Below are 27,968 nucleotides of genomic sequence, written 5' to 3' on the forward strand. Positions count from 1 at the left end.
AAAGATTTTATAGCTCAATTGGTAAAATTAAAAGATTTAGAATTGAATCGGCAAAATTGCAATAAATTTGAAAAAATTTTGACAATTTTTACGCAAACTATGTATATTTACTCATTGTGAATATGCAATATACCTCGAGATGCGATACATCTCAAGTCCAGATTACGCTAGTTTCATGCTGTGTTCAGTAAAAAAAAAAATACATTGATCAGATCTTTCAAATTCATTACATTCAAAGAAAATCACTTTTACTACTTCGAAAAAAAAATAGCCTGTACATTTTGATGTGGTAATTTTTATGATATCCACTCAAAATACGGGGACGTAAATAGTCATGTGGAAACCTTGACACTGGGTTAGGAGTAGGGCTGTCAGAACTAAACCAAAAAATTGAACCGAAATACAACCGAACCGAATTGAAAAATTCATGCGTTTTGGTTGTTCGGTTCGGAAAATGAAAAATAACCATGCTTTTTCTCGGGTTCGATTTATTTCGGTTCGGTTAATCGAACCAAACAACAAAAATAACCATTCTTCTTTTTTAGACAATCTCTCTCTCTCACCTCTCTTCCTCCATGGCCTCGGCCACTGCCTCCTTCCTCGCTCTGCCTCGGAGACCCTGCTCCCAGAGCTCCAGATCCCGGAATCTGAACGTCTTTGGGCTGGGTTCTATCTCGACCGGGTCGGATCCCGTGGGGAGGAACAGGCGTGGATTTAGGTTTCCTGTTTGTAGAGCTGCCACAGTCGTGATCCATGATCAGGATGCCGACGATTTCTGGCATCCTCTTAATAATCAGCTGTGTTGGGAGCTCGCGGTTGCTTGGCTGCAAAAGTTGTTGCCATGCCACCGTCTCTTATTTGCTGAGTTGCTAGAGAGTTTTGAGCTTTCCTCTTTGAGGATCGCCATGGTGGTATTGTATTACCAAATCAACTTTGGTTACGCTGAGACAAAACAGCAATTGAGTACAAGAGAGTAAATGATTATTGCTCCGGTGACGATCAAGATCAAATTTTAGGGACTCTGTTGCTGATGACGAGCAGTCCATGAAGCGAGATTAATTAGCGAAGGAAGTAGAAAGGAAAGTTTTGATCGCGTCTTTGTGCGTTCTGAGGTCAGAAGCCACGGACGAAGGGGAGAGAATGTAAATAGTGAAATAAAGAGAGAAGGAAAAAAAAAAGGAAACTGAACCGAACCAAAATGAACTAAACCGGATTTTTGGTTCGGTAGATTCAATTCAGTTCAGTTCAACCGTACACTCTAACGGTTCAGCTCGGTTCAAATCAAACCGAACCATTGACACCCCTACACCAGGTAGGGCGACGAAACCACTTGCTAGTCTTGTGAAAAGAACGACATTCAATTAGAACCTTAAACGGGAACTGGACTGTTATTTATATACCGTCGCAGAACACACAAGAAAACAAAAACATCATTCGATGCTGTACTTACCACAGAAGATCTCTGATCAGTGATTGATTATAGCATCGCTGATCGTGCAAATAGCCAAATAGCAGACTGTATTGGCCTGTGGCCATCGCGGAGAGGCCGATGATATGGCACCCTCCGTAAATTATCAGGATTTCATTCACTGTCATTCAAATATCGCTAGAAAGTAGCAGCTACTAAACAAGTGTCTATGACAGGATATTAGCGAAGTCTCTCCATCGATTCCAGTGCGTGGCTTTAAAACTTAGCCCGGTGGCCAGTTCATTTGTCGCCCACCAAGGAGGTGGATGTGAAGGTGGTAAACTGACTGACCTGCAATCCAGCATCAGGAAATCAAAAATTAAGGTTCAACTCTCTAAAGACCCTATAAAGAGGAGAACCGCGAGCTCAAAATTGGTTCTTACATCCACTTGGTCCATCATTAATCACAACACGAAAGCCGTCTTCGAGGCCTTCCTGTTTGGCAACAAGTTTGGCAGTGTAAAGAAGGCGCCCAAGAATCTCACAGTGCCTCTCCTCGGCCTGTGAAAGTAAGCCGACCACGAATCAGGAAGAATTATAGAAAAACAACTGGTAGAAGTTGCTGATTCCAGCTTGCAATCATCATGCATAGATCATTCCATAGGCCCCGTAATTTGAGGAAAAGAGAAAATATGTGATTGCTTACGATGTTTTAGTTTGCATACATAGAGGGCTTTGTGAAGCTGATATCAAAATTTATTACTGCTTATAAGAAGCATGGAAATGTCATAACTTAGACAAGTACCAGAGGAAAATCTGATCAAGTATCTAATAACACGGCATTAATATATCAAGCAATAGAAAACCCAAATACAAAACTCAGTAACACGTTGAATGATCATTGATATAATCAGTCACCAATGAGAAAAGGCCATTCCTGTTAAGTGACACAGCAGGACCAAGCCTAGCCATGATCAGCCTCTTGAATTAGCAGTCGCAGCATAATTTTCTTGCCAGAGAATAGTTCAATCTGTAACGTGTTTCTCAAATTGAAGCCAGACCATCGAACTACATAATGTATTTATGGTAGTTTTCAAGAAAAACTTGGAGACCATCACTGTGCTCATCTAGAGAATGCCAATATCCGTCAAATATTGATTAATCTATTCCACGTATATTTCAGGTAATTCTTCTCCAAACCACAGTACTAGAAACATTGAACACACCCCCTGCAAAGTTATTGCCGGATGTAAAGCATAAAGTCCTTTTAAATTCCTCAGAGACAGGTAGATGCAAAATCCTATCTCGGCAGCCCGCTCAACAACACAAATATTATGCACTATTTAACACATAGTACTCATTTAAAATTAGAGGGATAATTAGAAAGTACTATCAGTTAATTTTGAAAGTTCAAATGACCATCCAGCTGTAAAAATAATTTAACAAATACATACAGTAAAACCATTTCAAACAACCAACTATCCTGGTACTCTAACAAAGAGCTGGCTCGAGCTCAATCAAGATACCAAAAGAAATCCTCTCAGTGAGAATAGCTAGTTAATCCTTAAGTTGACAGTTGGACTTAGCTCAATAGGGTGCTGACCAGAGAGTAGAACAGGAAGTACCTTAGACAGTCCAGTTAACCCATCCTTCACTTTTGGAATAATCAGAATGTGCGTTGGAGCCTGAGGTGAGATGTCCCGGAAAGCCAGCGCCTATTACAGAAGAATGATACAAACGACAAAACCTTCAACTCAAGAAGATCAATGATTTCCTCTCCACAAAAAATAAAAAGGAGCATGATGATACATTAACAGTACGTAGGTAAGACTAGAAGTCACTTCTACAAACCACAAAAACAATCCTACAAGAACAGTTTAGACACCTATCCTGTAATCTATCAGCGGAGGAATACCCAGTCCAGCCAGAAACTTCTGGTTGTTGATCCAAATAACTGAACCTAGGGCGATGATTCATGTAAGATTTCCTTGTTAGGGTCACACGGTAGTTTTTGTATTAAGCAAGAGCATGAGAAGTTGATTCATACATAGAACACAACAAATCCTATCATATTGCGAACAATTTCAAGTGTTCATGCATTAGTAAGATGAAAGTCTCTCATCTCTAGTACATATTATCATCTAGTTTATCGTTGTACTGTGTAATGTGTCTCTCCATAACTGTCAATTGCCGTTTCCTCTAGTCCAGTACCCATGCATCCCTAGGCAATGAGCTCTAATGATATTCCGCCAGTCAGAGACATTTATGAAAAGGCCAACCTCTAGCTGTAGGAAGGTGACAACAAGTGAAGGCAAGGATGCCAAAAAAACTACCACCCTAACTCAAGATCTTGCTTAAAATTCAATGTGAGCCTCTCTCACTCTCTCTCCCTCTCAAGTCCATAATATATGCAAACACACTCATACATAAGTCCTGAGGGTATACTGAACCAATCCCAAAGCCAACCACATGTTTTTATTTTGCAAGTGTAGGAACACAACTTTTAAGTCAGATTGCAACAAAAGGAATGCAACTTTCAAAATGACAAAAGAAGTTGCAGAATAGAGTAAGACTGGTGCTTCTGTCACAGGAGAACCGGGCAACGACAGTCGAAGAACAAAACTAAAAAGTGTCGAGACGAGATGGAAGCAGTCAAGAGTACCACATCATCCTCATAGACAACAGTGGAAGGAATTTCCTTCTTCATGATTTTGTCAAATCTGCATGTCCATATAACATTCACCAGATCAGTATGACATAAGGCCCCGAAAGAAATTCAGTACATAAAAATCCCCCCCGAGACTAACGATAAAATCAACAGAGATGTGATTAAAAGGAGGGCAGAGTTTGCAAAATTGGATTTTTTCCAACTATTAGACCCTCTGCAGCCCACAGCCGGAAGTCCATGCTCGATCAAAGTTTAAAATCTCGAGCGTGCTTCTCAGACGATTCTTCTTCCATCGCACTAAGAAACAGCCGACCCACACCAATCCACTATGCGAGCCCCCCCGACACCAATCCTCACTACCCTCCAGCTCGATCAGCCCGTCACCCATGATCCACGAGTGAAGGGACCTCCTATCTAATCGTGACTACACACCCGCGAACTGTTGAATCGACAATCGAACGACTAATCCGATGGAAACGGCGGTCGATCCGACGGGAACGGGAGAATTGTCGGACGGAAGTGGAGATCCGACGGAGCGGAGAGAGCGAGAGAGGAGACTTACATGGTTGGAGAATCGGAGGGAGCGGCGGAGAGAGCGGCATCCTTCTCAGAAGCCATGAGAGGGTTTGGGGACAGGTGAGAGCGCACGAGGGCGAGCCTACATATAGAGCGCGAGGCCATCGCGTACCCCCGCCTCTCTTCTAGTTCCAAAACCGACGTGTCGTTGAAGATTGTCGGAGATGATGCACTAATAGTAATGTAATAAGAATCTGCTTATGAACACTTATCGTGTGATTTTAACTTTGAGTACGGTCATTATCAATTTACAGAGAAAATAATAATGGGTCTGTCCATTTTCTTTTATCTTTTTATATGAAAGGTAAGTTTAGTCACAGTGACGTGTTAAATGACCGGCAGTATGCTATCAAATGTTAATTTAGATACTCCCATGTCCTTCGTCGGAAGAGCACCACGAGATGAGTTGGCAATCCTTGTACGCCCACACACAAAAAAAAAAAAGAAAGACACTTTATTTGGCTGTACATCTAACGAAAGGATTGCGATGTGGAGATTTTGAAAAGTTCAATGACAAAATTGAATAAAAAAATTTAAGAATAATATTGAACGTCAAATAAAAGTTCGGGGGCTATGCAATGCATTTGTTGCGATAATTCTTCACACGTAATCGATGCTTGCGTTGGATAAAACGATAAACAAAACAAGTACAGAAAAGTAAAGATGGAGAGACACAAATTTACGTGATTTAACGGGTTGGCCTATCTACATTCACGGGATAATCACACGGGACTCTCTTTGATAACCAGGAAAATTACAATACACACATCTCAACTCGACAAACACCAAACGGTTAGTTGCACTCTCAACAGCGAATCTATTTATAGTACAACTTTCCTAACCCAGAGGTATTGCACACCCAAGATTCCCCTTACAAGAGATCCCGGAACCCCAAAACACTATTGACGCTAAATGCAAAGAAAGAGAACTCAAAGAACCATGATTGCTCTTTCTCTCTCTTTACACACATACAAAGAAGTGGAGGCGTGGTTACTCATACTAAAGTAGTAGAGACGTATCATGGGCAATTAGACCGTATTTTTCTGTTGTTACATTCTCCCACTTGAAGACTATTTTCGAATAGGCTTCATGGCTCCGATTTGCCCAACCATCACCAATCACTTGGCAACTGCAAGCCCAAGAGAAGTTCCGCACCATATAAACTTCTCTCTCGCAATGGGCTTTGTCAACTCATTTGCTATGTTGTCGTTGGTGTGAATCTTCTACAAAGAGATAACTCTATCTTCCACTACATCACGAATAAAATAGTACTTGACATCTATATGTTTCATACTAGACTGAAACATTGGATTAACAACCAAATATAATGCACTTTGACTATCACAATGAATAGTGATCACTTTCTGTTTGATTCTTAAGCGATCAAGCAATCTCTTCAACCAAATGCCTTCCTTGCATGCATTTGTTGCTATAATATACTCCGCTTCTGTAGTAGATAAAGCAACCACATATTGTAACCTGGACATTCAACTAATTGCTTTATTGCCTAAAGAGAAACGGTACCACGTGGTAAATCTCCGTCTATCACGATCTCCCGCATAATCTGCATCCACAAATCCAACCAACTGTAAATTTTGGCTACTATAATGAATAGCCATATAAGAGGTACCCTTCAAATTCCGATGGATCCATTTCACCACAATCCAATAATCTCGACTCGGATTTGCTATGTACTTACTTGTTGCTCCCACTACTTGTGCAATGTCTGATCTAATGCAAACCATGGCAAACATAAGACTCCTTATCGCCGATGCATATGGTGCTTGAGCCATCTCTATCTTCTTTGCTTTCGTGCTAGGATTCTGTTCAGAAGACAGTTTACAACCAATAGGAAGTGGGGTATTAACTGGTTTGGCGTTACGTATATTGAAGAGCCGCGTAACCTTTTCAACATAGCTCTTTTGAGTTATCCAAATCTTCCTATTTTCATGATCTCTGAGTACGGTCATCCTAAGAATTCGATTTATGGCTCCCAAATCTTTCATATCAAATTCCCTAGCCAAACGAGCTTTGGGGTCCGCAATACCTTCTTTTGAAGTACCAGCAACTAACATATCGTCAACATACATCAACAAGATTATAAAGCCGCAATTACCATGATTGTGAACATAGGCACAATGGTGCGCTTCATATCTTTTGAACCCCAAACCGACAATGAAAGAATCAAATCGCTTGTATCAGCATCTCGGCGCCTGTTTCAAGCTATAAAGTGACATGTCCAGCCGATAAACCAAACCCTTATTGTTTTCTTCAATAAAGCCTTCGGATTGAGTCGTAAATTTCTTCATCAAGATTTCCATGCAAAAAGGTCTGTTTTAACATCCAACTGCTCAAGCTCTACGTCAAGCATAGCTGCGACACTCAACATAGTCCGAATAGTAGTTAGACGAACAACTAGAGAAATTATTTCATTGAAATCAATACCTGATTTCTAAACATAGCCTTTCACCACTAAACAAGATTTGTATCATTCAATATTCCCGTTAGTGTCTCTTTTCAGCTTGTAAGCACACTTGCAACCAATAGCCTTTCATCCTTTGGGTAACTTGACAAGATCCCGGGTTTTGTTTTTGTGTAGGGACTCCATTTCCTCCTCCATAGATGCCCTCCATTAAGGAGCATCGCTGGATTCACAAGCTTCCCGATATGTACAAGGCTCTCCCTCTTCAGTGATGCAAGCATAAGTCGTCATATAATCATTTAGCCAAACTAGAGGTCTAGTAGTCCTCCTAGGAGGTCCTTGGTCAAGCTGAGTTTTAAGATCAATTTTGTCTGAATGCTCTCTATCAATTTCATCTCCACTAGCTTCATCCGTATCGGTCAAATATTCCTCAAATTCATTTTGAACTTCGTTTGATGACTCGAGTTCAAATATCTGCAGCTGCTTAACATTTGGCATTTCTTTGTCTTTCTACAACAAATCTTCGTTGAAGATGACATCTCGATCGATAACAACTTTGCGGGTAGTAGGATCCCACAACCTATACCCCTTTATACCTTCTGCATGGCCAAGAAAAATACACTTTTTGGACCTTGCTTCAAGCTTAGTCCTTTACTCTTTAGGAACCCACATATAAGTATTACAACCAAAAGTACGAAGGAAGAATAGTCAATAGGTTTTTCAGACCATACCTCTTATGGAATATGTCCATTAAGAGTCATTGTTGGGAACGATTTACTATGTAACACGCCATACATACCGTTTCAGCCCCAAAACTCTTACTCATACCAGCACAGCTTAACGTACTTCAAGTACGATCCATTAGCATATGATTCATACACTCAGCCACTCCATTTTGCTGTGGAGTTCCGGGAACCATGAAGTGTCTTTTAATGCCATGCTCACTGCAAAAATCTAAGAATTCTTACGACGTATATTCTCCTCCATTATCGGTTCTCAAACACTTTATTTTTGTTCCTTTTTTACTTTCCACCAACGCTTTAAACTTCTTAAAAGAAGCAAAAGCATCACTTTTCCTGAGCATCACTTTTCCTTTTAAGAATATGAATCCAAACTTTTTTGGAAAGATCGTCAATAAATAAAATAAAATATTTGGCACCACCCAAAGACTCATCAAGAGACTCCCAAGTGTTAGAATGTATCAAGTCTAAAATATTATGACTTCTTACTTTCAAACGACGAAAAGGAGTTCTTTGAAACTTTCCGAATATGCAATCTTCACGAAAGTCTAAATTAATAGTCTTTAAACTAGGAAGAAGACCACGATCAAGAAATACATTTAGTCCCCGCATTATCATGTGTCCCAAATGCCTGTGCCGGATAGTTGCCGACTCTATCACAGCATTGGCAACTATGGCGTCACTAACTACGGTATCTCCAATCAACCTATATAAACCGCCTATCAATTCTCCTTTAGCCACGATAAGTGCTCCTTTGACGATCTTATATCGTCTCTTTTTCATAGTAGTTTTATAGCCATTTTCATCAAACTTTCTCAACGACAATAGACTTTTTTTTTGCAGATCTTGTACATGTCATACACCCGATATTGTATGCACTATGCCATCAAACATGGTAACACGGACATCTCCAATCCCCACAACATGACATGAGTTATCATTGCCCATGTATACCGTACCTCCATCACATGACTAATATGTATGGAACCAGTCCCGATGTGGTGTCATATGAAAAGAAGTGCCCAAATCCAAAATCCATTGATATTGCACGCTCTTTATTGAATCTGTGGACATCACCTCGCCATCTTCGGATAAGTCTATATTTTCAACGATGTTTCCTTGGGAACTTGTTAATGATGATGTATTTTTAGAATCAGATTTGAAATTTTGTTAATTCTCCTTAGATTTACAATCTTTACAAATGTGACCCTTTGGTCCACATTTCCACCAAGGATCCAATGTTCACCTCTTTGACTTGGACCTTGACGGCTTTCTCCCACTGGAACCTTTGTCCATGGATCTTTCCCTAGCCATCATAGCATTACTAGAAGTGCTCTCGAGAATTTTTCTACGAGACTCTTCCGTCAACAATGTAGTTATAATCGAATCCATGTCAAGATCCGCTCCAGTATTGAGATTCATGATCAAGAAATACCATTATCGGGCATAGAACACGGAAGAAGTGTTATCTTAACATCATCCTCGATTTTGACGCCGATGGAAGTCAATTTGCTCAATAGGGTGTTGAACTTGTTCAAGTGCTCTTGGAAAGAGGAGCCTTCCTTCATCTTTAGACAGTATAATTGTCGTCAAAGAAAAATTTTGTTTGACATTGTTTTCCCTTCGTAGAGATTTTTCAATTTGTCCCATAGAACTTTGGCAGTAGCTTGATTAGAGACATTGAAAAGGAGAGAATCATCTAACGCTAAAAGTAGGTCTGCCATTGCTGATTGATCTTTCTATACAAAATCCTCATCTTTTATCTTTGTCAACTTTTTATCTTTACCGGCAAGAGCAACTACACAACCTTCCTTCACCAACACAGCTTGCATTTTCAGCTTCCACAATGGATAGTTGGATCCATTGCATTTTGGCACCTCGAACTTTGTAGAAGTCGATATGCCCATTGTACAAAGCTGAAACATGTATGTTGACGTTGATCACATGTAACACAGGCTTCTCGAACCGTCGGCTCTAATGCCACTTGTTGCGATAATTCTTTACACGTAATTAATGCTTGCGTTGGATAAAACGATAAATAAAACAAGTGCAGCAAACTAAAGATGGAGAGACGCAGATTTATGTGTTACGTCCACGGGGCAATTACACGGAACTCTCTTTGATAACTAGGAACATTACAACGAACACCCCTCAACTCGATAAATTACCAAACAGTAAGTCGTACTCTCGATAGTGAATCTATTTATGGTGCAACTTTGATAATCCAAAGATATTGCAAACCCAAGATTCTCCTTACAAGAGATCCGAGACCTCCCAAAACATCATTGATGCTAAACGCAAAGAAAGTACAAAGGAACTCAGAGAACCATAACTTACAACTATTCCTCCTCTCTCTCCACACGTGCAAAGAAGTGGTGGGGTGGTTACACACGCTAAAGTAGTGGAGAGGTATCATAGGCGGTTAGCCCCTATTTTTCTGCTGCTACAGCATCATCCTTTAAGTTGGTTCAACACTTCTTGACTTTTATCTTGTGATCATTCGGTCTTACAAATGTCAATGGATCTAGATTAATCATGATGGTTATCGAGAAAATGATTTAGATTGAATGCGTCACGGATGGAACTTTGTGTAACATCCGTTTCGAAATAATGTCCAGAAAAAAACTACTCGGAAATAGTGACATTTAGTTTAAAAAATGAAAATGGAAGAGAAAAGAACGGAGAAAAGAACCAACTCATCCACTATCGTCACATTCAAATCCTTTTTTCCGCATTTTGTGCTTTGAGTAAGGAACTGTGGAGAGATCTCCATGGTTCTCAAATGACAAAAGCTTGTGGACTCACCTTTTAGGCTAGCATCACTACGTAAAATTACCAGAAAATTTTAAACTCATTGTAATTGTATCAATTCAACCAAATTTTTTTTTTTGGCTAATTGAGTCATAAATTTTTTACATTTGTGTCAATTCGATCAATCTAACCTAAAATCGCTAACATGGACGTCGGTCGTCATACGTGACGTAATCGGTGTCAACATCTTTTCTTTTTCTTGTTTTTCCTTCCCTTCTTCCTCTAGTCATTTGTCGGATCTCGATGACTGGACAGAGGGAAGGGCTGACGAGGTCGAGGTCAAGGCTCACCCTTGCCTTTGGATCGCCGAGGTCCGGCTAGAGGAAAAAAGAAAAAAAAAAAAAAACATAAGAAGAAGAAATGAATAAATAAATTGATCAAAAAATATAAAAATCTTATTAAAAATTGGCTACGTCAGCCCTAGCCACTCCATGTAGGATGGCCGGAGTCCATGTTGACGATTTTCAATCAAAATTGATTGTATAGACAGAATTCACACAAATGCAAAAAGTATAGGACTCAATTGACCAAAAAAAAATGATTATGACTGAATTAACACAATTACAATAGATTTTGAATTTTTTGGGTAATTCCTCCGCCTTTTTATACCCCAGTCAGCATACTCTCCATAAGCCTTGCAAGGGTCGGGGTATTACCGGATTCTCAATAGAGGTGGGTGGTTGGGTTGACCATCCACGGCCGTTGATTGGCAGTATGGCTGCCACAATTGACTCCAAAGATCTGGGCGTAGGGTGCTCCGGCCTCAAAGCCTAGAGTATAGGGGCGGAGATGTTGAAGGTGAGACCTTCCCCCTCTCGAGCATACCGTTCTCTCATGCCGTGTTTCGAACGGCTTGCTCAGTCGGACCTGAGCCCGTCGAAGAATGTGAAAACTCGTAAAAATTTAGAACATTATCCAAATCAATTACACCCCTTTGACTCTCCCTTCCTCATGCTTTTCCCAAAAGAATCTCAGATTTCCCTAATGCAATACCAGAATTGAGTACACTATTTAGGGGTAGGTGTGTTTTCTTCTTGTATTCCTTTTCGGGACAGTTCCGAGGTTTTCCCTTCTTGACAGTGGAGTCCCTCTGCTTCTCCTTTTCCCCTTTCGTTCTCTTTAGCTCGGTTCAGTTTTCGGCTCTTATCAAGTCCACGAAGTTACAAAATTTTCAACCTATCAACCGTTCATTTATACGTAAAAAATTCCAAATTATTATTGGTTTAATATGTTTAACAAGTACTCCGAACGTCCACTAACTTCTCTGATTGAAAGAAGTATTACTAAAAAGGGAAAATAATTAAGTATGCCCACTAAATACGTGGATAATGATATAAATAATTCATAAACTTTCAATTTTGTTCTTTTTGTTAATTGATATTTAAATTTTTAATTTATACGATTTTTGATACATGTATAATGTAATCTCTGAATTATGTGAAAATATCCAATGCTTTTCTTCTATCGATTCAATTTTAAGAATATCATTGAATATTTGGTATACTTTAAGAGATTAAATTGAACACATATTGGAAAAAAAGTTCATGGAATAGATCATTGAATAAATAAAAATTCTTCACATGAAGATTTTTTTCCGCGCTCCTTCGGGCTTCGCTCCGCGAGGGCATCCGCAGAGAAATGGCGTCGCCTGGCGATCTCGGTTCCTCAACACTTTCTGGAAAGATTTCTCCTTTTTACCTCTTTTTAGCTTTGGCAAGTTTCGGTTCTTCTGTTACAAAGCTCTCTCTTTCGTCACTGCCGTCCTCTGTTAAAAGTTTCCTTTTGCTCTCCCGCATCTGGAGCCCTCCCTCCTTCCTCCTCCTGACAATTTTTTTTTTGCCTCCTTTTCTTGAGGTATCGTAAAAGACAGTGGGAACAAATTCCAATCTACGTGTTCGAGGATTCCGGCTTAAGATATTGGGATGATATTCTCTCTCTGTTTCTGGGGTTTCAAGATTTCTCCTGGGATTCATTCACTGCTCGCCCATTGATGCGAAATCTGTGCAAATAGAGCTGATTTTTGCTTTCCGGAGCCGAACTGGATCTCAAGATCACTTTTTTCCCTGTTCCGACACCAACGCCACTCCAGATTCACAGAAGGGTGTGCGCTGATTTGTCGTCTGATTCGAAGCATTTGAAGCAATGTCCTCGAATCATGCGAGTTAGGTCTCGCAATCGGGTTCCATGGAAATGGGATCTCAAGGGGGCGGTTTCGGTGGCGGCGTTGGCGGCGGCGGCGAAGCCACGCCACAGCCACTGTCGAGGCAAGGCTCACTGTATGGCCTCACGCTTGATGAGGTCCAAAACCAGCTGGGGTGTTTGGGGAAACCACTGGGAAGTATGAATCTTGACGAGCTTCTCAAGAGCGTGTGGAGTGTGGAGGCCAATCAAGGCCCGAATGCGGGCACTGCCGACCCCGGGAGTGCGCAATCCGGCCTAATCGCTCCGCTGCAGAGGCAGCCGAGCTTCACACTCTCGAGGGCTCTCAGCAAGAAGACTGTTGATGAGGTGTGGAAAGATATTCAACAGGGCCAGATTGATGATGGTAGTGATAAGAGCAAGAAGAAGAAGAGGAAGGATAGCGGTCATTGTGACCAAGATCCAAAGCCTTCATTGGGTGAGATGACACTTGAGGACTTCTTGCACAGGGCAGGAGTGGTGGCTGAATCTCCCGTGATCAACAAGAACGGGGATCATGTTTTAGGGGTTGATTCTGTGAATAGCGGTGGCCCTCAAAGTGCTCGGTGGATGCATTACCAGCTCCCTTCCATTCAGCCGCAACAAAACGTGGTGCCGGTCTTCATTCCAGGCCACCACGTGGTCCAGCAACCCGTCCCAATCATGGCGAGTCCCTTTCTGGATTCGGCATTCGGCGATGTGGCGCAGATGACTGTATCGCCCTCCTCCCTGTTGGGCACATTATCAGATACCCCGACACCAGGCCGCAAAAGAGTTGCCCCAGGAGACGTGGTGGAGAAGACTGTGGAGAGGAGGCAAAAAAGGATGATTAAGAACAGGGAATCTGCGGCTCGGTCTCGCGCGAAGAAGCAGGTCAATCTTGGTTCTGAGATGTGATTATTGTGTTGAGAAAGTTCTTTTGTGATGGTTTCAGTGCTTGATGTGATCCTAAAAGAAGTTTATGATGTTGGACAGGCGTATACACAAGAGTTGGAGCATAAGGTTTTGCGCCTAGAGGAGGAAAATGAAAGACTAAGAAGAAAGCTGGTATGTTCATTGTCTTGTCTTTTAATACTGAGTACTGTTTCTGGTGAATTTTTTGTGACAATAACAATGCCCTTTGTGGCACCTTAGTCCTTTAAATTTAAGATGCTTAGTGATCGGTGATTGCATAAATTGATATGTGAACCCTGTTATTGATGAATTGAGACATGGCGAAAGCGAACTATACTTACTATAGAAAAAGTTTTTGTCAGTCCGGTCCATCTTGATTACGGTTTTTGAATCAAATTGTTGAGCATTTGTCGATCAGGCGATTAATATTGGCAATGATGCATATCAAGTGACGTATTGCTCTGAATGGGGAAGACTAGACTATACAACACACTCTTCTTATTGGTAGAACAAATGGCTGTATCGGGTCAAGAAGGAGAAGATAGGATTTGATTTACAGGCCTAAACACTCTAATTTGGTACACCCATTTGATATGTCTAGAGGCGATGGAGAATTCTCTGTGATTTTGGATGATGGTATTTAGCATTCGATTAACTGCTCTTTGGATCGTTACTGCAGAAGGAAAATCATTTTCTGTCAATTGTCCAAGTCATTCCTCCATCATGATAGGTTTGTCACTTGTGTCATTTACTCTGTCTAGATATGCCGAGATAGGAAGTTTCTCTTTTCTATCTTGTTCTCTTTTCCAGATGAGTGATTTTATTCTAAAGGGGCATTCATTTGCAGTGACAAGGCATTGATACATTTTTCCTCATCTGGGCTCCACTCTATTGTTCTTTGGCTAGAACTGGTTTTTTCTCAGTTTGGTACTCTTTTATGGTGCATCCCTTAATTTTCAGGGTACTGCAATTTCGGCTGTGTTTTTTGTTGCTGTAGTTCATAATGCTACCAAAATCAGGAAGTAGTGAAACTGATAAAGATGGCAGCCCTTACAGATGTTAATAAGGTGGAGATCACTGCTAGTCATTAGCAATCCATGTTTCATCACTTGTTCCTTTTATTTAAGTCATTGAACCCTTCAAACATTTGAAGACGGTGCTCCAGTTAGGACCTGAGAGAACCTGTCAATGGCATAGTTTCTTCATGGCAACCTACGTGGCAAAACCCTCCAAACGTTCCAGTTTTCCGCTCCTTAAAGCTAAATTTGACCGAGAATTTATTCGAAAAAATTTGCATAGAGTAGTTTGGATACTCAGTTTTACTTATTGGCACAACCACGTTCATGCTTTTAACCATACAATGGCTTCCTCCTTGCACTGTCACTACTCAAAATTTTGTTTGCCATCCCTGTGTCTTGGAGGCTGGGCAACATCTCAGACAGCTATGTTTCTGTTCCATTCTGATCATTCAAGGGCTGCTATAACTATATGGAATCTCTGTGTTGCTCGAGATTCCATCTAGTGACCGTCGTTGTGGTAATGACAATCACGTGATGCTCTAGATAGAAAAGCCTGAACACGTAGCTGATGTTCATCCCCTTGAGGCAGCACCAAAAGGTAACATCTTGCTTGGTCTTACTACTCGATTTTGGTTGCGGCGAATGAGATGGTTTCACTTCTTTCTCTGATCTTTGAAATTAAGTACATCTTGCTCTGCTTTCTTGGTTTCCATGAACGCTTGTAACGTGACCACCGTGAATGCTCCCACCACTTTTCACCTGTAAACCTCGAATTACCGGTTTTCTCGAGCTCTTAAGATTTCTATTCTCTCCCTTTCATGACGAATTCTCCCTCGCAGGAGGCAGAGAAAGTGTTGCCAACCACACCGCCTGCCGAGCTGAAGAATCAGCTCCGAAGAACTAGTTCGGCCCCACTTTGATGTTGCACCATACGTGACTGCTAGGGACGAGATTACTCCTAACCTCCGTTTGTTTCTTTGACCGACTTCGGCACGTCGATCTCGTCAATTGTTTGAAGTCGATGCTTCGATGCTCTGCTGACCCGCAGTTCGAAATTCCTAGGTTTGTGCATTTTCTTTTGCCGGTTCTGATTGGTCTTTGGCGTCCTTCCATGGTGTTTACAATATGTACATTAATTATGATAACCCAGTTTATGCAAGCATTATAGATCCCCTGGCTTCTCATGTCGTTGCTCCATCGATCATTCTCGTCCTTCGTTTGGGGCGGGCTTGTTCTACAAACTGACCAGAAGATTGCAAAGGGTGCTTTTATTTGAGTGAGTGTTTTCCGATCTTTGATCTGTTTGATTCGTCAAAAATTACATAGTCAACGGAAAACGCTTTCCTGTCAAAGGAAAATTTATTTATAAAATTAGGAAAGTGATGTCCTAAATTTAAGGTGGTGAAAACATTTTTTGGAACTGTTTATCTCAAATTTTTAATATTTTTTATTGTTTTACTTATTTTCTTCTTCCGCTAGTCGGCGAGGCTCGACGACCAGCCACACAAGGTCAAGCCTCGTCGATTGCTTGGCAAGCTCGAGCTCGAACTCATGTGGCTGATTGCCGGCCATCACTAAGGCCTGGTGGAGAAAGAAGAAAATAATCCCTTTTTAGCAAAACAAACCACCAATCAATAATCCGTGATTTTTCATGTGGACTGATTGCATAGGGAATTCGAACGTGGTCAAACCTAAGCTATACACAATGACCCATAAATATAACACGTGCCTTATTAGTCAAAGTTACTAAAACTAAAGGACAATGGGCCACTTTTGCGAATGTCTACATCGTGCTTGGACCACGTTAATTGCGGTACTTGTCCTAATAATCGCGACAACCCCTCGTTTGATTGGAGACTAGACCTTCTTTCTTTCTTTAATTTTGGGGGCTAATTATTTAATGTATATCTGAAATTTGATTCAACGTGCAATATCGTTTTTGAAACTTTAATCTGCTCAACGTGGCTCATGAATTTTAATTCAATATGCAATGTCGCTCATGAACTTTGAATTTGTTCAATGTAGCTTGCTAAACTTTTAGCACAACGTGCAATATCGTCCGATATTATCGATATGACATATGATGTTCCTAAATTACATGTGGATTTTCGTTCAATTCAATGACTAGATTAATCGTTTGTGGATGGTTTAGATATTATTTTAAATAAATTAAAAGCTCATAACGATCTTATACATTAAATTTATGAATCACATTGAATTATTAAAAGTTCGAAGATCACATCGCCCGTTGGCCAAAATTTAAGTCATTGGCATGATTATCCCTTCAAACGGGCGCCGGCGGACTTGTCCCACGTGAGTGAACGCTGCTACGAATCTATCTCTATCTCGGCGTCTCAAGCGAAAAGCGCCACGTGGGAATGCAGCATTCCCGATGACTTCTTTGACAGTTTCACCGACTGGGGCCTACCCCGGCCCGGTTTGAGGAATCGCGGAAAAATGTTGTGGGCCCAACCTGTTGCTTTCTGGGAGGGCTAGTTTTAAAGTAGAAAGCCCGACAGGCCCGCCCATCCCCACTTTGACCTAAGCTTTATTCTTCTTTTAAAAAGCGGAAAAGAACCGAATAAAATGAAAAGGATAATGCCACAAATATTTGTTGTATTTTGGCTTAAGTGTATAAAAATTATCTAATATAATATTTGAACTTTAATCTAATATTCAATATAATTTTTTAAAATTTTTATATATATTTAATTTAGTCTTTGAATATTTAAAGACTAAATTGAATTTATATAAAAAAATTCAGAAATCAAATTGAATAAATTTAATTTTAATTTTAAATGATCAAGAACTAAATTTATTCCTAAATAAATTTAATTTTAAATGTTTAAGGACTAAATTGAGTATGTATAAAAAAAATTAAAATTATATTGAATAAATTTAAAATTTAAAAATTACGTTGTAACGTTGAAATAAAATTTAAGAATCGTGTTGAATAAATTAAGAATTCTGGAGTAAATTTTATATTGGCCAAACGCAGGGAATATTTGTCTCATTTCCTCCGAAAAGAAAGGACGGGAGCGCGCGAGGCAAGAGGCTTGCGTAGGACGAAAGCTCGCCCAAAGATTCCGTCGTCTTCTTCGTTGGCTTTTACCTCTGCAGGGTGGGGTCTGGCCAGGGGGAAGTCCTTGTCCTTCGTTTTCCGTAGTCGGACCAGACAGAATCGCGCAGACGGTAGGCCATCGGTGCGACCCCGCTTCGCCAGGCAACCGTTCTTTGTTCCACGCACCAATCGCCAACTCTGCTTCCTCGCTTTTTGCCTCCCTTGACTGGTTGTTTCACCGACAGTGGCGGCCACTGATAAGACGTGGTGACCGATAAGTCTCTCTCTCGCGGGGCCAAGCCATCTGTGAGTCAACCATTGCTTCGTGATTTGGTCGGCCTGCGAAGCGTCGCGAGGGGAAGAGGAGAGAAGTTCGTGAGAAAGGAGCAAAGCAATGGCGGAGAACACGGAGGCATTGCTGAACAAGGGCGAGAGGGCTCGGTATCGGGAGGATTGTCCTGGGTGCAAGATTGATAGGCTCAAGGAGACGAACCGCGGCGTGCCCTACAAGCTTCTCTTCTATGTCTGGATCATCGTCCTCTGCGCAGGTCGCGATCGCTGCGCTTCTTTTGCTAAAAAGTACACGATAATAAGTGAGACGCAACGGAACGAAATCGAGTGTGCGTCTGACGTGACAGTGGGAGTTCGGATGCATTATTTTACTTGATTTGGTACCTGCCTATTTTGTCGGTTTTCGTCGTCGCTGGGCTTTAGAAAATGGGAGAGTGCGTACGAGAATGAGCGTCAATATGTGCGCGCTTTCACCCCGACAATGGATGTCTTGTCCTGCCTGAAGAGTTGGTCTGCAGATCAATCGTGTCTAGGGGAGACGCTTTGACTCAGAGCGAACTGAAATGACTGATCTCTGTCCACAACACTCACAGCTCACTGCTCACACTAGTGCAAAACTATCAGGAAAGCCTCGGACGAGGATGCTGACCTTTTTGTGGATGTTCAGGATAAAGTCTGGAGGCACTTGGCCCGGTCTTTGTCCTGTTCTGTTGCAGTAACTTGAGGAAAATCACTAGACACTAGGGTGTGGGGCGAATGTATATAAATGTCAGGAATGTAATTACACTGGGTAGATTATGTTATGTGGACCATAAGTTGCACTGGGAAAATGCTGAAGGAAAAGATGGGGCGGAAATTAAATAAGCCACGGAGAAGAGCATTAGTTGGAATAGGAGGTCAACCGGAAGGCGAGGTTTTTGACTTTTTAGTTTGTCTGTTGGTGCAGAGGATTAGACAAGCGACCAAGCTTAATCTAAGACAAGTCTGCTTTTATATGCTTAAGCGCTGTTCAAGTAGTGTGAAACGGTTCGCAGTTATTGTTTCTTGCATTGTCGTGTGGCCCACAGAACTTATAGTGGTCATGGATGTTTTATTTTCATACACTGCTGATGCATTTTCTTTTGATTCTTGCAGCTTTGCCTATATCGTCTCTTTTCCCTTTCCTGTATTTCATGGTACTGTAACTTTTGCTCTCTTAGCTTGCTGACGATTTTAAGTTGATAATATATGTTCCACTCTGAAAATCAATGTCTCGGCTTTTGAAAGTAGGTGTAACTTGCAGAAGTGAGAATGCATATGCATATTCTTCATTTAATCTCTTAGATTTCAGTTACTCGACTTTAATCTTGGATCTGTTTATGGAGATAAACATGCATGTTGAGGGATCCACATTTATATACGCGAACACAAAGTTTTCAATTTGAGCTTTTGCTTTCTCTTTGAGCCTACCTACGCTCATTTACTTCATTTTAATCTCTTATATTTCAGTGATTTGACTTTAGTCTTGTATATGCTTATGGGGATAGACATGCATGTTGAAGTAATCCACAATTAGATGCATGGGCACAAGGTTTTCAAGTCAAGCTTTTATTGAATCCCGCTTTCTCATTGAGCCTACCTAGGTTGTTCGCCCTTAGGTGGCATGAACAGCATTTCTGATGTGCTAATGATTAGCATTTTATATGTCGTTATTAATTAAAGTTGTGGTTGACTACATGTCAATGTTCTTCGCCCAGCCCCCAAGATCTGTAAGATTTTATTACTGTTGGTAGAGCAAGTTTCACTTTTTCAGTCCTTTTGACATGAAGAGCCTTGGTCTTTGGTTCATTGACGCATTTCCAAAATGAGATGAATACCAAGATTATTTCTTGATGATCTCTTCTGTATGACTTTTGGCATCAGAAAGTTTTATATCTATGAGCTGGAGTGTTTGCACCAGATGCTATTTTAGTTGAAAATCTTCATTTTAGCTTTTAAGGCTTTACTGATGTGGAGCTTGCTATTACACCTTCTCCAGATAAGGGACTTCAAAATAGCCAAGAGTGAAGAAGATATTGGCTTCTATGCAGGATATGTAGGTGAGTACTTGGCATTTACTTCCTGTCGATCTCTTATGCATTTCTTTGTGCAAATATTTTTCTTTAGTTAAAAATTTCGGTTTGTAGAATTCAAATCCATTTTATTTTGTCTCCCTGAAGGTTCTGCTTTTATGTTTGGAAGAGCTTTGACTTCTGTACTCTGGGGTATGATAGCAGATAGATATGGCCGAAAGCCCGTGATACTGTTTGGTACAATTGCTGTGTTAGTACTTCTAGACATCTGTTCTAATCTGTATAATTTCCCAGACACATGCTCGATGAATATTCTCATAATTTTGCGCTGTCTCTTGGTTTGGTCAATAATCAGGGTGGTTTTAAACACACTTTTTGGCCTCAGTACAAACTTCTGGATGGCAGTCTCCACAAGGTTTCTCCTGGGAAGTTTGTGTGGCATACTTGGCCCAATGAGGGTACGGTGTTCTTAACCCTTCATGTTAAACATAGCTAGACTCTTGAGTCCAACTGTGTTTTAGGTTATAGATTGTGTTTACATAGCTAATTTAGAATGTTGCTGTTGTTGCTGTCTTGAGATGGTCATGCAAAAAATGCTGTGAGGGCCACAGACCTCATTATGCTTGAGATACACCTCTTTTAGTGAGTGTTGTCACCTCTTGTGGCCATCCAATGCATAAGCTCTCACAATTCAACAATCCCTTTTATTTGTCACTGTGATACCAATAAACATTTGAAGAAGCCTGAGATCTCATAATGGGACACAAGGAGATTGTTTAAAGTAGGAAATATCAGTGTCAAGACCATTTGCATATATGTAAGACTGCTGGCTACCATTTTGTCCTCATGAAACTAACTGTTCAATTGTGGCATCTTGTTTTAGAATCGGGACTTGTCATCAAGCCAACAGGCTCCCATGCCTTGTCTCAGCGCATGTTTAATTATCAGGTCTTTGTTGGTTATTCTCGGTCTGATGCTCATATGTGGGATAGTCCTTCTGAAACTACACTATTCACTTGGCTTGCTTAGTTTCCGCACTGAATCTCTATTGTCTTCCTGAAAGCATGACGAGTTAAAGGTGTTTGGAGATGTCTATGGATTTATCTGTTGAATTATGGCGTAAGAAACTGCTATAGACATTCACTTATTTTTTACTTTGCCAGGCATATGCTTCAGAAGTTTGTCGTAAAGAGTATCAAGCTTTGGCGATGTCAATTGTATGGAGGTTCCACACTCCTATTGTCTATGTAATAATACCTTCTTCAAGTGCGAGTGATGCAATCTGAATGAAGCATAACTTTGCAGATTAGCACATCATGGGGCATCGGATTGGTCATTGGTCCGGCTATTGGGGGATATCTGGCCCAGGTACTGTTTCTTCTTAACTCGAATGGATCGTGAATGCGTGGTCAAAGCACATGACTGGCATAGGATTTCATGATTTAAAACTTGCAAATTGCGTTATCTGTATGTAATGACAATATCACCTGGAGTTTTTGCAATGGGAAAATAAACATCCTTTTAACATCTAGGAAATTTGCACTTCCTGAACCCATCTGGCCTGATGATTTGATCGAATAAGGGATATCATCGACTCTAAACGATGTTTTTAAATCCAGACCCAATTGGTTGTTGAACCAGGAAACAGACAATGGTCTGGTCCGGTTTAAATTGAGAACCAGAGGGGTCAAGAGCCAGTCAAACCTGTAGCTTGAAAAATTGAGCACAGGCGGCAACAAGAGGGATTGAACCCTTGACCTCATGGATGTAGCAATAACTCCCAGCTCGTCTAATGGCTTCTATAATTATATAAATAAGATAATTTAGTTCTATGCTGGGAAAACTTGTCTACCCGGTGGTTGAACCGGTTGAATCACTTGACCTGCGACTCAGAAAGCCCGACCAGTTATTTGATCGGTCTGCGTTTAAAGACACTGATTCTAAATCTAAGTCGTGGTCAATCTGGTTGCTGTAACTTTCCTTGAAAGTAAATTAGTTACTGAAATCGCAATGTGATGTGATCCCTCTGGGCTAAATGCAGCTTTTGAAATCTTTTAATTGTGCTAGAGGATTCATCTACTAACTAGACACTGGTTCGAGAGAAGCAAGTTTGGGAAAATGGGCTTGGAAGTTGTGATGCTATCTGATGTTATCTGAAGCATAGGAATCCAGAGCAACTAACTAGTTTCCAAGTCTCATCACTATAACAAAAAGTGAAATTACTTGATGGAAACAATCAACACTGAATCTGATTTACGACAAATTATCTCACTGGATCAAAGAACTACAGAAATATCAGTTAAGTGTATTCCCTGGATTTCACGGTTCATCTGGTTCTATACTTGTTGGCTTAGCACCTACCTGTGGTCCAAGTCAATTCACTTGAGAAGCCTCTATCGTGTCACCAGTCGTTTGGACTTAATATGATGCCTCAGTCATCTACATTCAGCTGGCCTAGGTAGCTAAGTTACTCCTTGACTCGATGCTTATTCTATAAATTGTGGTCCCTTTCTCATTGCTTATTTTTGCAGATTCTTTGACGTATCCACTGTTGTTTTTCAAATACTATTTTGCCTTTTCTTTCTTCATTTCACCTTTTTCTCTTCTTTTTTTATCTGTTCAATTTGAATCTCCCACCCATTAGTACAATTTTCCAAGACATTGTTGAAAGATCCATCTCCATGATATTTATGAATTATTTTGCAGCCTGCAGAAAAATTTCCTAATGTATTTCCCGCAAAATCCGTTTTCAGGAGGTAAGTGATGGTTTGCCATTTCCACTTTCCTTAATAATTTGTTCTTTTACCACTTCAAGTTGCTGACTTCCTGAATGAATGAAATGCAGGTTTCCATACCTTTTACCATGTCTCTTGATATCAGTTTTTTCTTTGGGGGTGATGGTTGTTGCTTGTTGGCTTCCGGTATGTTACTATATTAAACGTAAAGCCTTTCATTTGACCTATGCACACCCCTTAATTGCACATATCATGTGAATGTTGAAGAGAACAGTGCATAACTTTTGTCAATCATTTCATTGTTGCATGGCAATTTTCAGTATGTAGAAAGTAGCATGCAAAAAGATGCTAAATATACATGAAAGGGTTGGTGTACAAGAAACTTGGGAAGTATGGGGATTCTTTACTTCTCATATCACAGAACTAAAGAGTAGACTCAATGTTATGATCTCAATTTCTTCTGGGTGGTCAATAATTTGAAACATCTCTGAAACTTAAAATTTTTATAGGGAGCAAATAGTTCATTTGAATCTGCTCGAGTTTCTGCTCTTTTTGTACTAAATAGTTTAGGTACTATCCTTCATTCTATCATGTGCAAATGGCAACATTATTATGGTGCACCATTCTAGTTACATTTGGTTCAAACAAGTGACTCAGAACTCTAAAATTTTCCCAGGAAACCCTTCATATGCATGGTGAAAACAGCAAAGAATATGATATACCATACGAGGCACTAGAGGCAGAGGAAAATAAGACTTCGAAGGAAGAACTACAACGAAATGAGGGAAGTCGTCATACATCTTGGAGCCTTCTCAGAAATTGGCCATTAATCTCATCCATAATTGTCTATTGTGTTTTCCAGCTTCATGACATGGCATATACAGAGGTACTCATTTGAAATTGTTGTTACTTATGCTGTTTGCAATTAAGTCTTTGTGTACTTTAATAGGTCCCAACACTGGTGCTAAGTACCACGATGTGCCATTGGTGATGCTTGTTATTTTATTAACTAACTGTTTACCTATGGGCATAAATTTCTGAGCTGGAAAGCTGGAAGATTGCCGCTGGCACGTGTCCAGAAAAATCGACTTGTCTGGTCAATTATCTCTGGTGCAAAGAGCCATTGCGCTTTTGACAATCTGTCATCTTGAACATTGTTCTTTGATAATAGTCATACTTGGTCATTCATAATGTTTGCTTATTGATATATTCTTTGTTAACCACCTACTTCAGATTTTTTCACTATGGGCTATCAGTCCTTGGAAGTTTGGCGGATTGAACTATTCAACAGCAGATGTCGGTGAAGTTCTTGCTCTTTCGGGTAAAAAGGAAGATATTTATATGAAAGTAGTTATTTGATCATGTGAGATATCGTCTAACAATTCCACTTTGTGCAGAGGAGCATCCTATTTAACATTCAGTCAGAAGATCCCTTTTATAAATCTAGTTGGAATTTTGATCGTCAATTTGAGTCATGATCTCAAGATAGTCCAACACAAGTATTCTTTGATTAAGCTGTCTGAGTTGTACACCCTTGGATGAGATAAGTTAGGACCTGACCTGCGCAATCCTGTCAATCCTGCATTTTGGGTACATTATTGACATGTGGGCTGATAGACTCATTTGTTTGATCTAGGCATAGCTGGGGGCCTTGTACCGCATTTGAAGTGTGATTGTTACAGTCTTAGGGTAACTAGTAGGGTTGTTGTATAGTAGTTGGATCATTTTGGGAAGGTCAGCTCGGTATACACGTTGCTAGCCCTAACTGTTGCATCTTTCTAATTTCATATTCATATGAAGTCGAGACCTTCTATATGGCAATGAGATCAGTGTTTACTTTGGGATGAAACTTGTTACTGTCTGTTCCTTCGCATCTATTCAACATTTGCACGCATAGGTGCGCAATTTATGTAGCCCGACTCGATTCTGGATATGATCTAATTTTTGTCCATTCTTTGGGTAAACATTAGGTTTTGGGCTCTTATTATTCCAGCTATGTCTGTACCCACAAGTGGAAAGGATTTGTGGCCCAATTGTAATTTCACGAGTTGGAGCAGTATGCTTTCTTCCCACTTTCCAACTTTTTTTTACCAAAAATGGTGTACTACATTTGTCTCCTATTTATTGTTCTTACGTTGATATTTTTTTGTTATATAAAAGGTGTTGAGCATAATTCTGCTGTCAAGTTACCCCTTTCTAGCAAAACTGACTGGCATTATTCTCACTATACTGGTGGATTCAGCATCTATTTTGAAGAATGTGCTTGCTGTAAGTTCAACATGCTGTCAAACTTCCTTGATGCAACTGTTGTGGGTGCACATGAGCCAGTGCGTGTCTGTCTGTTTGTGTTGGTATTTGAGAGTGTGTGTGGATTTTTGAGGGGTGGGGCAGAGAGAGAGGAGCTCCAGTAATAAAAAATCTATAGAGATAACATTATCTACTTTGTTAGTACAAGGAACATGAGCGGTTAATTGCACAAGAACGATAATTTAAAGGATAGAAGGAAGATGACTAGGTTTTCAGGAAGTAATCTGTACTCTAGATTTGTGTCGATTGACAAATTCTGCAGCGTTGTAGGATATGATGCTATTATAGTTTCTCCATACTAGAAGTTTGATATGATGCTATTATTGTTTCTCCATCCTAGAAGTTTGGCTTAAAATGACAAATAAAAGCGGTTTGGTCATTTATTGTTACTTAACTTAGGTAGTGGATAAGTATGAGTAATAGTCGTCATTTATTCTTCCTTTGAATTTGTATTGTGTTCGGTGTTTGTGAAAAAGAGTTTTATCCTCTTTCTTGCTATGCCTCGCTTATTTGGCATTTGTTGTGCAAATTAGGTATCCATAACTACGGGCTTATTCCTCCTTCAGAACAGAGCTGTGGTAAAATTCTTCTTTTTTACTGCTTATTTATTGGCATGCCCAATGTCAATATGTCTGATCTTGAAATAATCCTGAATTAAAATGGTTAGACCCAGGAGCAGAGAGGAGCTGCAAATGGTATCTCTCTGTCTGCAATGTCTCTTTTCAAAGCAATGGGTCCAGCAGCAGGAGGTTTGATGTAAGAAGTTTCATTAATATAAGCTCCTTGAACCCCTTGTTTATGATGCTTGGCATTCCAATTACTCCTAAGCCTATATAAAAATTCAATTTGTGGGAGGAATGTCAACAGGCTGACAGTGGCAAGTAGATTTTCCTGAATAGAATGGCCTTATAGTCTTTTCGTTTGAAGTATCTGTACTTCCTGTTATTCGTGCATAAGATTTCTGATAATGAACGGAAGGATTGGAGAGAACACTATTTGTGCATTGGAAACCAGTAATGCAGGCTACATTTTCTTGTGACTGGTCAATTGTCTTCGTCATAGGGAAAGAGATTCACATTTCAAGGTGGTTTATATGTGGAAAGTTAAAATATTCAGGATGCTTTATGGAATATCTGCAAATCAAATTGTCAATTGGGGTCCAATTGATTGTCTATTCAGGCGTAGGCAAGTATTTTGTGTTCTTCAGGATGGAATCTGTATTGAGGCAGTGTGACTGAGATTTGATCTTCTGAATTTTCTGCTGGATTCATGCCATCTTTTTGTTATAACATCGATGATTGGTAAAGTTATAAGAGCTCTGCTACTAATTTCTTGCATCAGACGTCCAGCCATTATTTAAAGAATAACAACTTTGACTTTTTGTCGTTGCGCTGCATATGATAACGACTTTGCTGAAATATTCTTTTGATGGATATAGGGATTCGTAGTAATGATACTTAGGAACCGATCAAATAATGATAGATTATTATTATTCACCATCTATTTTAATTGTTCAACTCTTTGACAACATGATTTTTCCATCATTTGGTGGTGGATCCGTGAATGGGCTGAATGGATGCATTCCGTGGCTCTGTGAAGTTTAGCCTCTTTGAGATCACTAACAAACTGAAGCAGCTAAAGATAGGGTAATGTGACAAGTTTTATTTTCTGACTTTTAATGCTTTTCTGTAACTGCAGCTTCTCTTGGGCACAAAAGCGTCAAAATGCTTCTTTTTTGCCTGGTAAAGACCACTCTTTATACCTTGCAAATATCTGGAAATTTTTGTCTAACAATAGCTAAGAAGCGAACCTCTGCATCTGTCCATTTGCAAGGTTTCCGTGTGCCAATTGGCTGCTGAATATATCTAAAGACAATTTGACAAGTATAGTCGCGTTAAACTACTTTGGAGCTTATAGATATCAATGTTGTCATTTCCTTAGTCCTCAGTATTCTGTGGTTAAAGCATTAAAGGATATTTTTGGTTCGTTGATCAGGACTGTATAAAAAGTTCACGATTTAAGTCAGCAGCAGCCTTCCTTTATTGAATGGTGGAACTGTGGAAGATTTGAAGTCCCTGTACTAGTTTTATACACACAATAAATCTCAGTTTACTGGTTTTGACGAAATCGGATGAGTGAACCTTTTCCATCGTGCCTCACTACCCTGAAGCACTAAAGACTTTTCACAACTCTGGTTTCTGCACAATCTGGTCGTCTTGCATACAGAAACATGCACACGTGGCAATACTCGCATCAAATACTTATCGTAGCCTTTGCATATCAGTATAGCCTTGCATGCCCCTCCCTTTCTTAGCATTATTTGATTCTCTTCTTTGTATTCTTCTATCAATTGAAGTTGAACTTATGCTCTCAAAGTTCACATCATGGAATGAAAGCTGAAATCTATGGCTTTGTTGGGATGCAGGTACTCACATGGTTTTCTTCCTCCTGAACGTTGTCGAGGCATTGGGATTGCTGATGACCTTCAAACCTTTTCTGGCTCAGCCAAATGACTAGCACTCTTTGGCGATACTGTGTTCCATTGCAGGCGTCATGCACTGCAAAAGAGAGATACTATACCGTAATAGATCAGTATCCTGCAAAGTCTGACCTTTGCCTCTGTAATGCAGCGTCACGGTATGAGCTCTTTTTTGCTCCGTGATGCATAAATACAACCAAGACGTATAACTGCAGTGTATTCGCTGTTTGCAACATTGATTCATTCATGTGAAAGCAAGCAGAATGGCAGCTCATGTATCTGAGTATCTTTATTGTCCTCACGATTTTATGTATGTTCTTGCGGGCAG

At 40.2% G+C, this 27,968-nt stretch overlaps 3 protein-coding genes across 7 annotated transcripts; 2 read left to right on the plus strand and 1 right to left on the minus strand.

Moving 5' to 3' along the window:
* Positions 1-1,498: 1,498 nt before the first annotated feature.
* On the minus strand, positions 1,499-4,809 carry LOC115737710 (14 kDa zinc-binding protein). Its single transcript, XM_030669997.2, has 5 exons — positions 4,639-4,809; positions 4,071-4,128; positions 3,034-3,123; positions 1,852-1,969; positions 1,499-1,759 (listed from the first exon to the last, which is right to left on the minus strand). Exons 1-5 carry the CDS (start codon positions 4,755-4,757, stop codon positions 1,692-1,694), a joined length of 453 nt encoding a protein of 150 aa, XP_030525857.1. The 5' UTR covers positions 4,758-4,809; the 3' UTR covers positions 1,499-1,691.
* A 7,451-nt stretch (positions 4,810-12,260) lies between these two features.
* LOC115737708 (ABSCISIC ACID-INSENSITIVE 5-like protein 2) lies at positions 12,261-15,885 on the plus strand. 2 transcript variants are annotated; one of them, XM_030669993.2, is made up of 3 exons: positions 12,261-13,676; positions 13,779-13,850; positions 15,556-15,885. In XM_030669993.2, the coding sequence occupies exons 1-3, from the start codon at positions 12,810-12,812 to the stop codon at positions 15,634-15,636; spliced, it is 1,020 nt and encodes a 339-aa protein (XP_030525853.2). In that variant the 5' UTR covers positions 12,261-12,809; the 3' UTR covers positions 15,637-15,885. The 2 variants fall into 2 exon arrangements, with proteins under 2 accessions (XP_030525853.2, XP_030525854.1); XM_030669994.2 differs by having other exon boundaries at positions 12,261-13,672.
* Positions 15,886-17,806: 1,921 nt separating this feature from the next.
* On the plus strand, positions 17,807-27,926 carry LOC115731636 (protein ZINC INDUCED FACILITATOR-LIKE 1-like). Of its 4 annotated transcripts, none has more exons than XM_048282177.1 (17): positions 17,807-18,325; positions 19,203-19,243; positions 20,086-20,146; positions 20,267-20,369; positions 20,475-20,577; positions 21,283-21,336; positions 21,425-21,487; positions 22,826-22,875; positions 22,965-23,040; positions 23,531-23,740; positions 24,088-24,175; positions 24,825-24,910; positions 25,015-25,122; positions 25,695-25,739; positions 25,829-25,917; positions 26,860-26,903; positions 27,587-27,926. In XM_048282177.1, exons 1-17 carry the CDS (start codon positions 18,172-18,174, stop codon positions 27,676-27,678), a joined length of 1,467 nt encoding a protein of 488 aa, XP_048138134.1. In that variant the 5' UTR covers positions 17,807-18,171; the 3' UTR covers positions 27,679-27,926. The 4 variants fall into 4 exon arrangements, with proteins under 4 accessions (XP_048138134.1, XP_048138136.1, XP_048138135.1 ...); XM_048282178.1 differs by lacking the exon at positions 17,807-18,325 and adding an exon at positions 18,354-18,749; XM_048282179.1 differs by lacking the exon at positions 19,203-19,243 and having other exon boundaries at positions 18,152-18,325.
* The last annotated feature ends 42 nt before the right edge of the window (positions 27,927-27,968 follow it).

This window comes from Rhodamnia argentea, chromosome 7 (genome assembly GCF_020921035.1).
Source record: "Rhodamnia argentea isolate NSW1041297 chromosome 7, ASM2092103v1, whole genome shotgun sequence".
Lineage (NCBI taxonomy): Eukaryota > Viridiplantae > Streptophyta > Magnoliopsida > Myrtales > Myrtaceae > Rhodamnia > Rhodamnia argentea.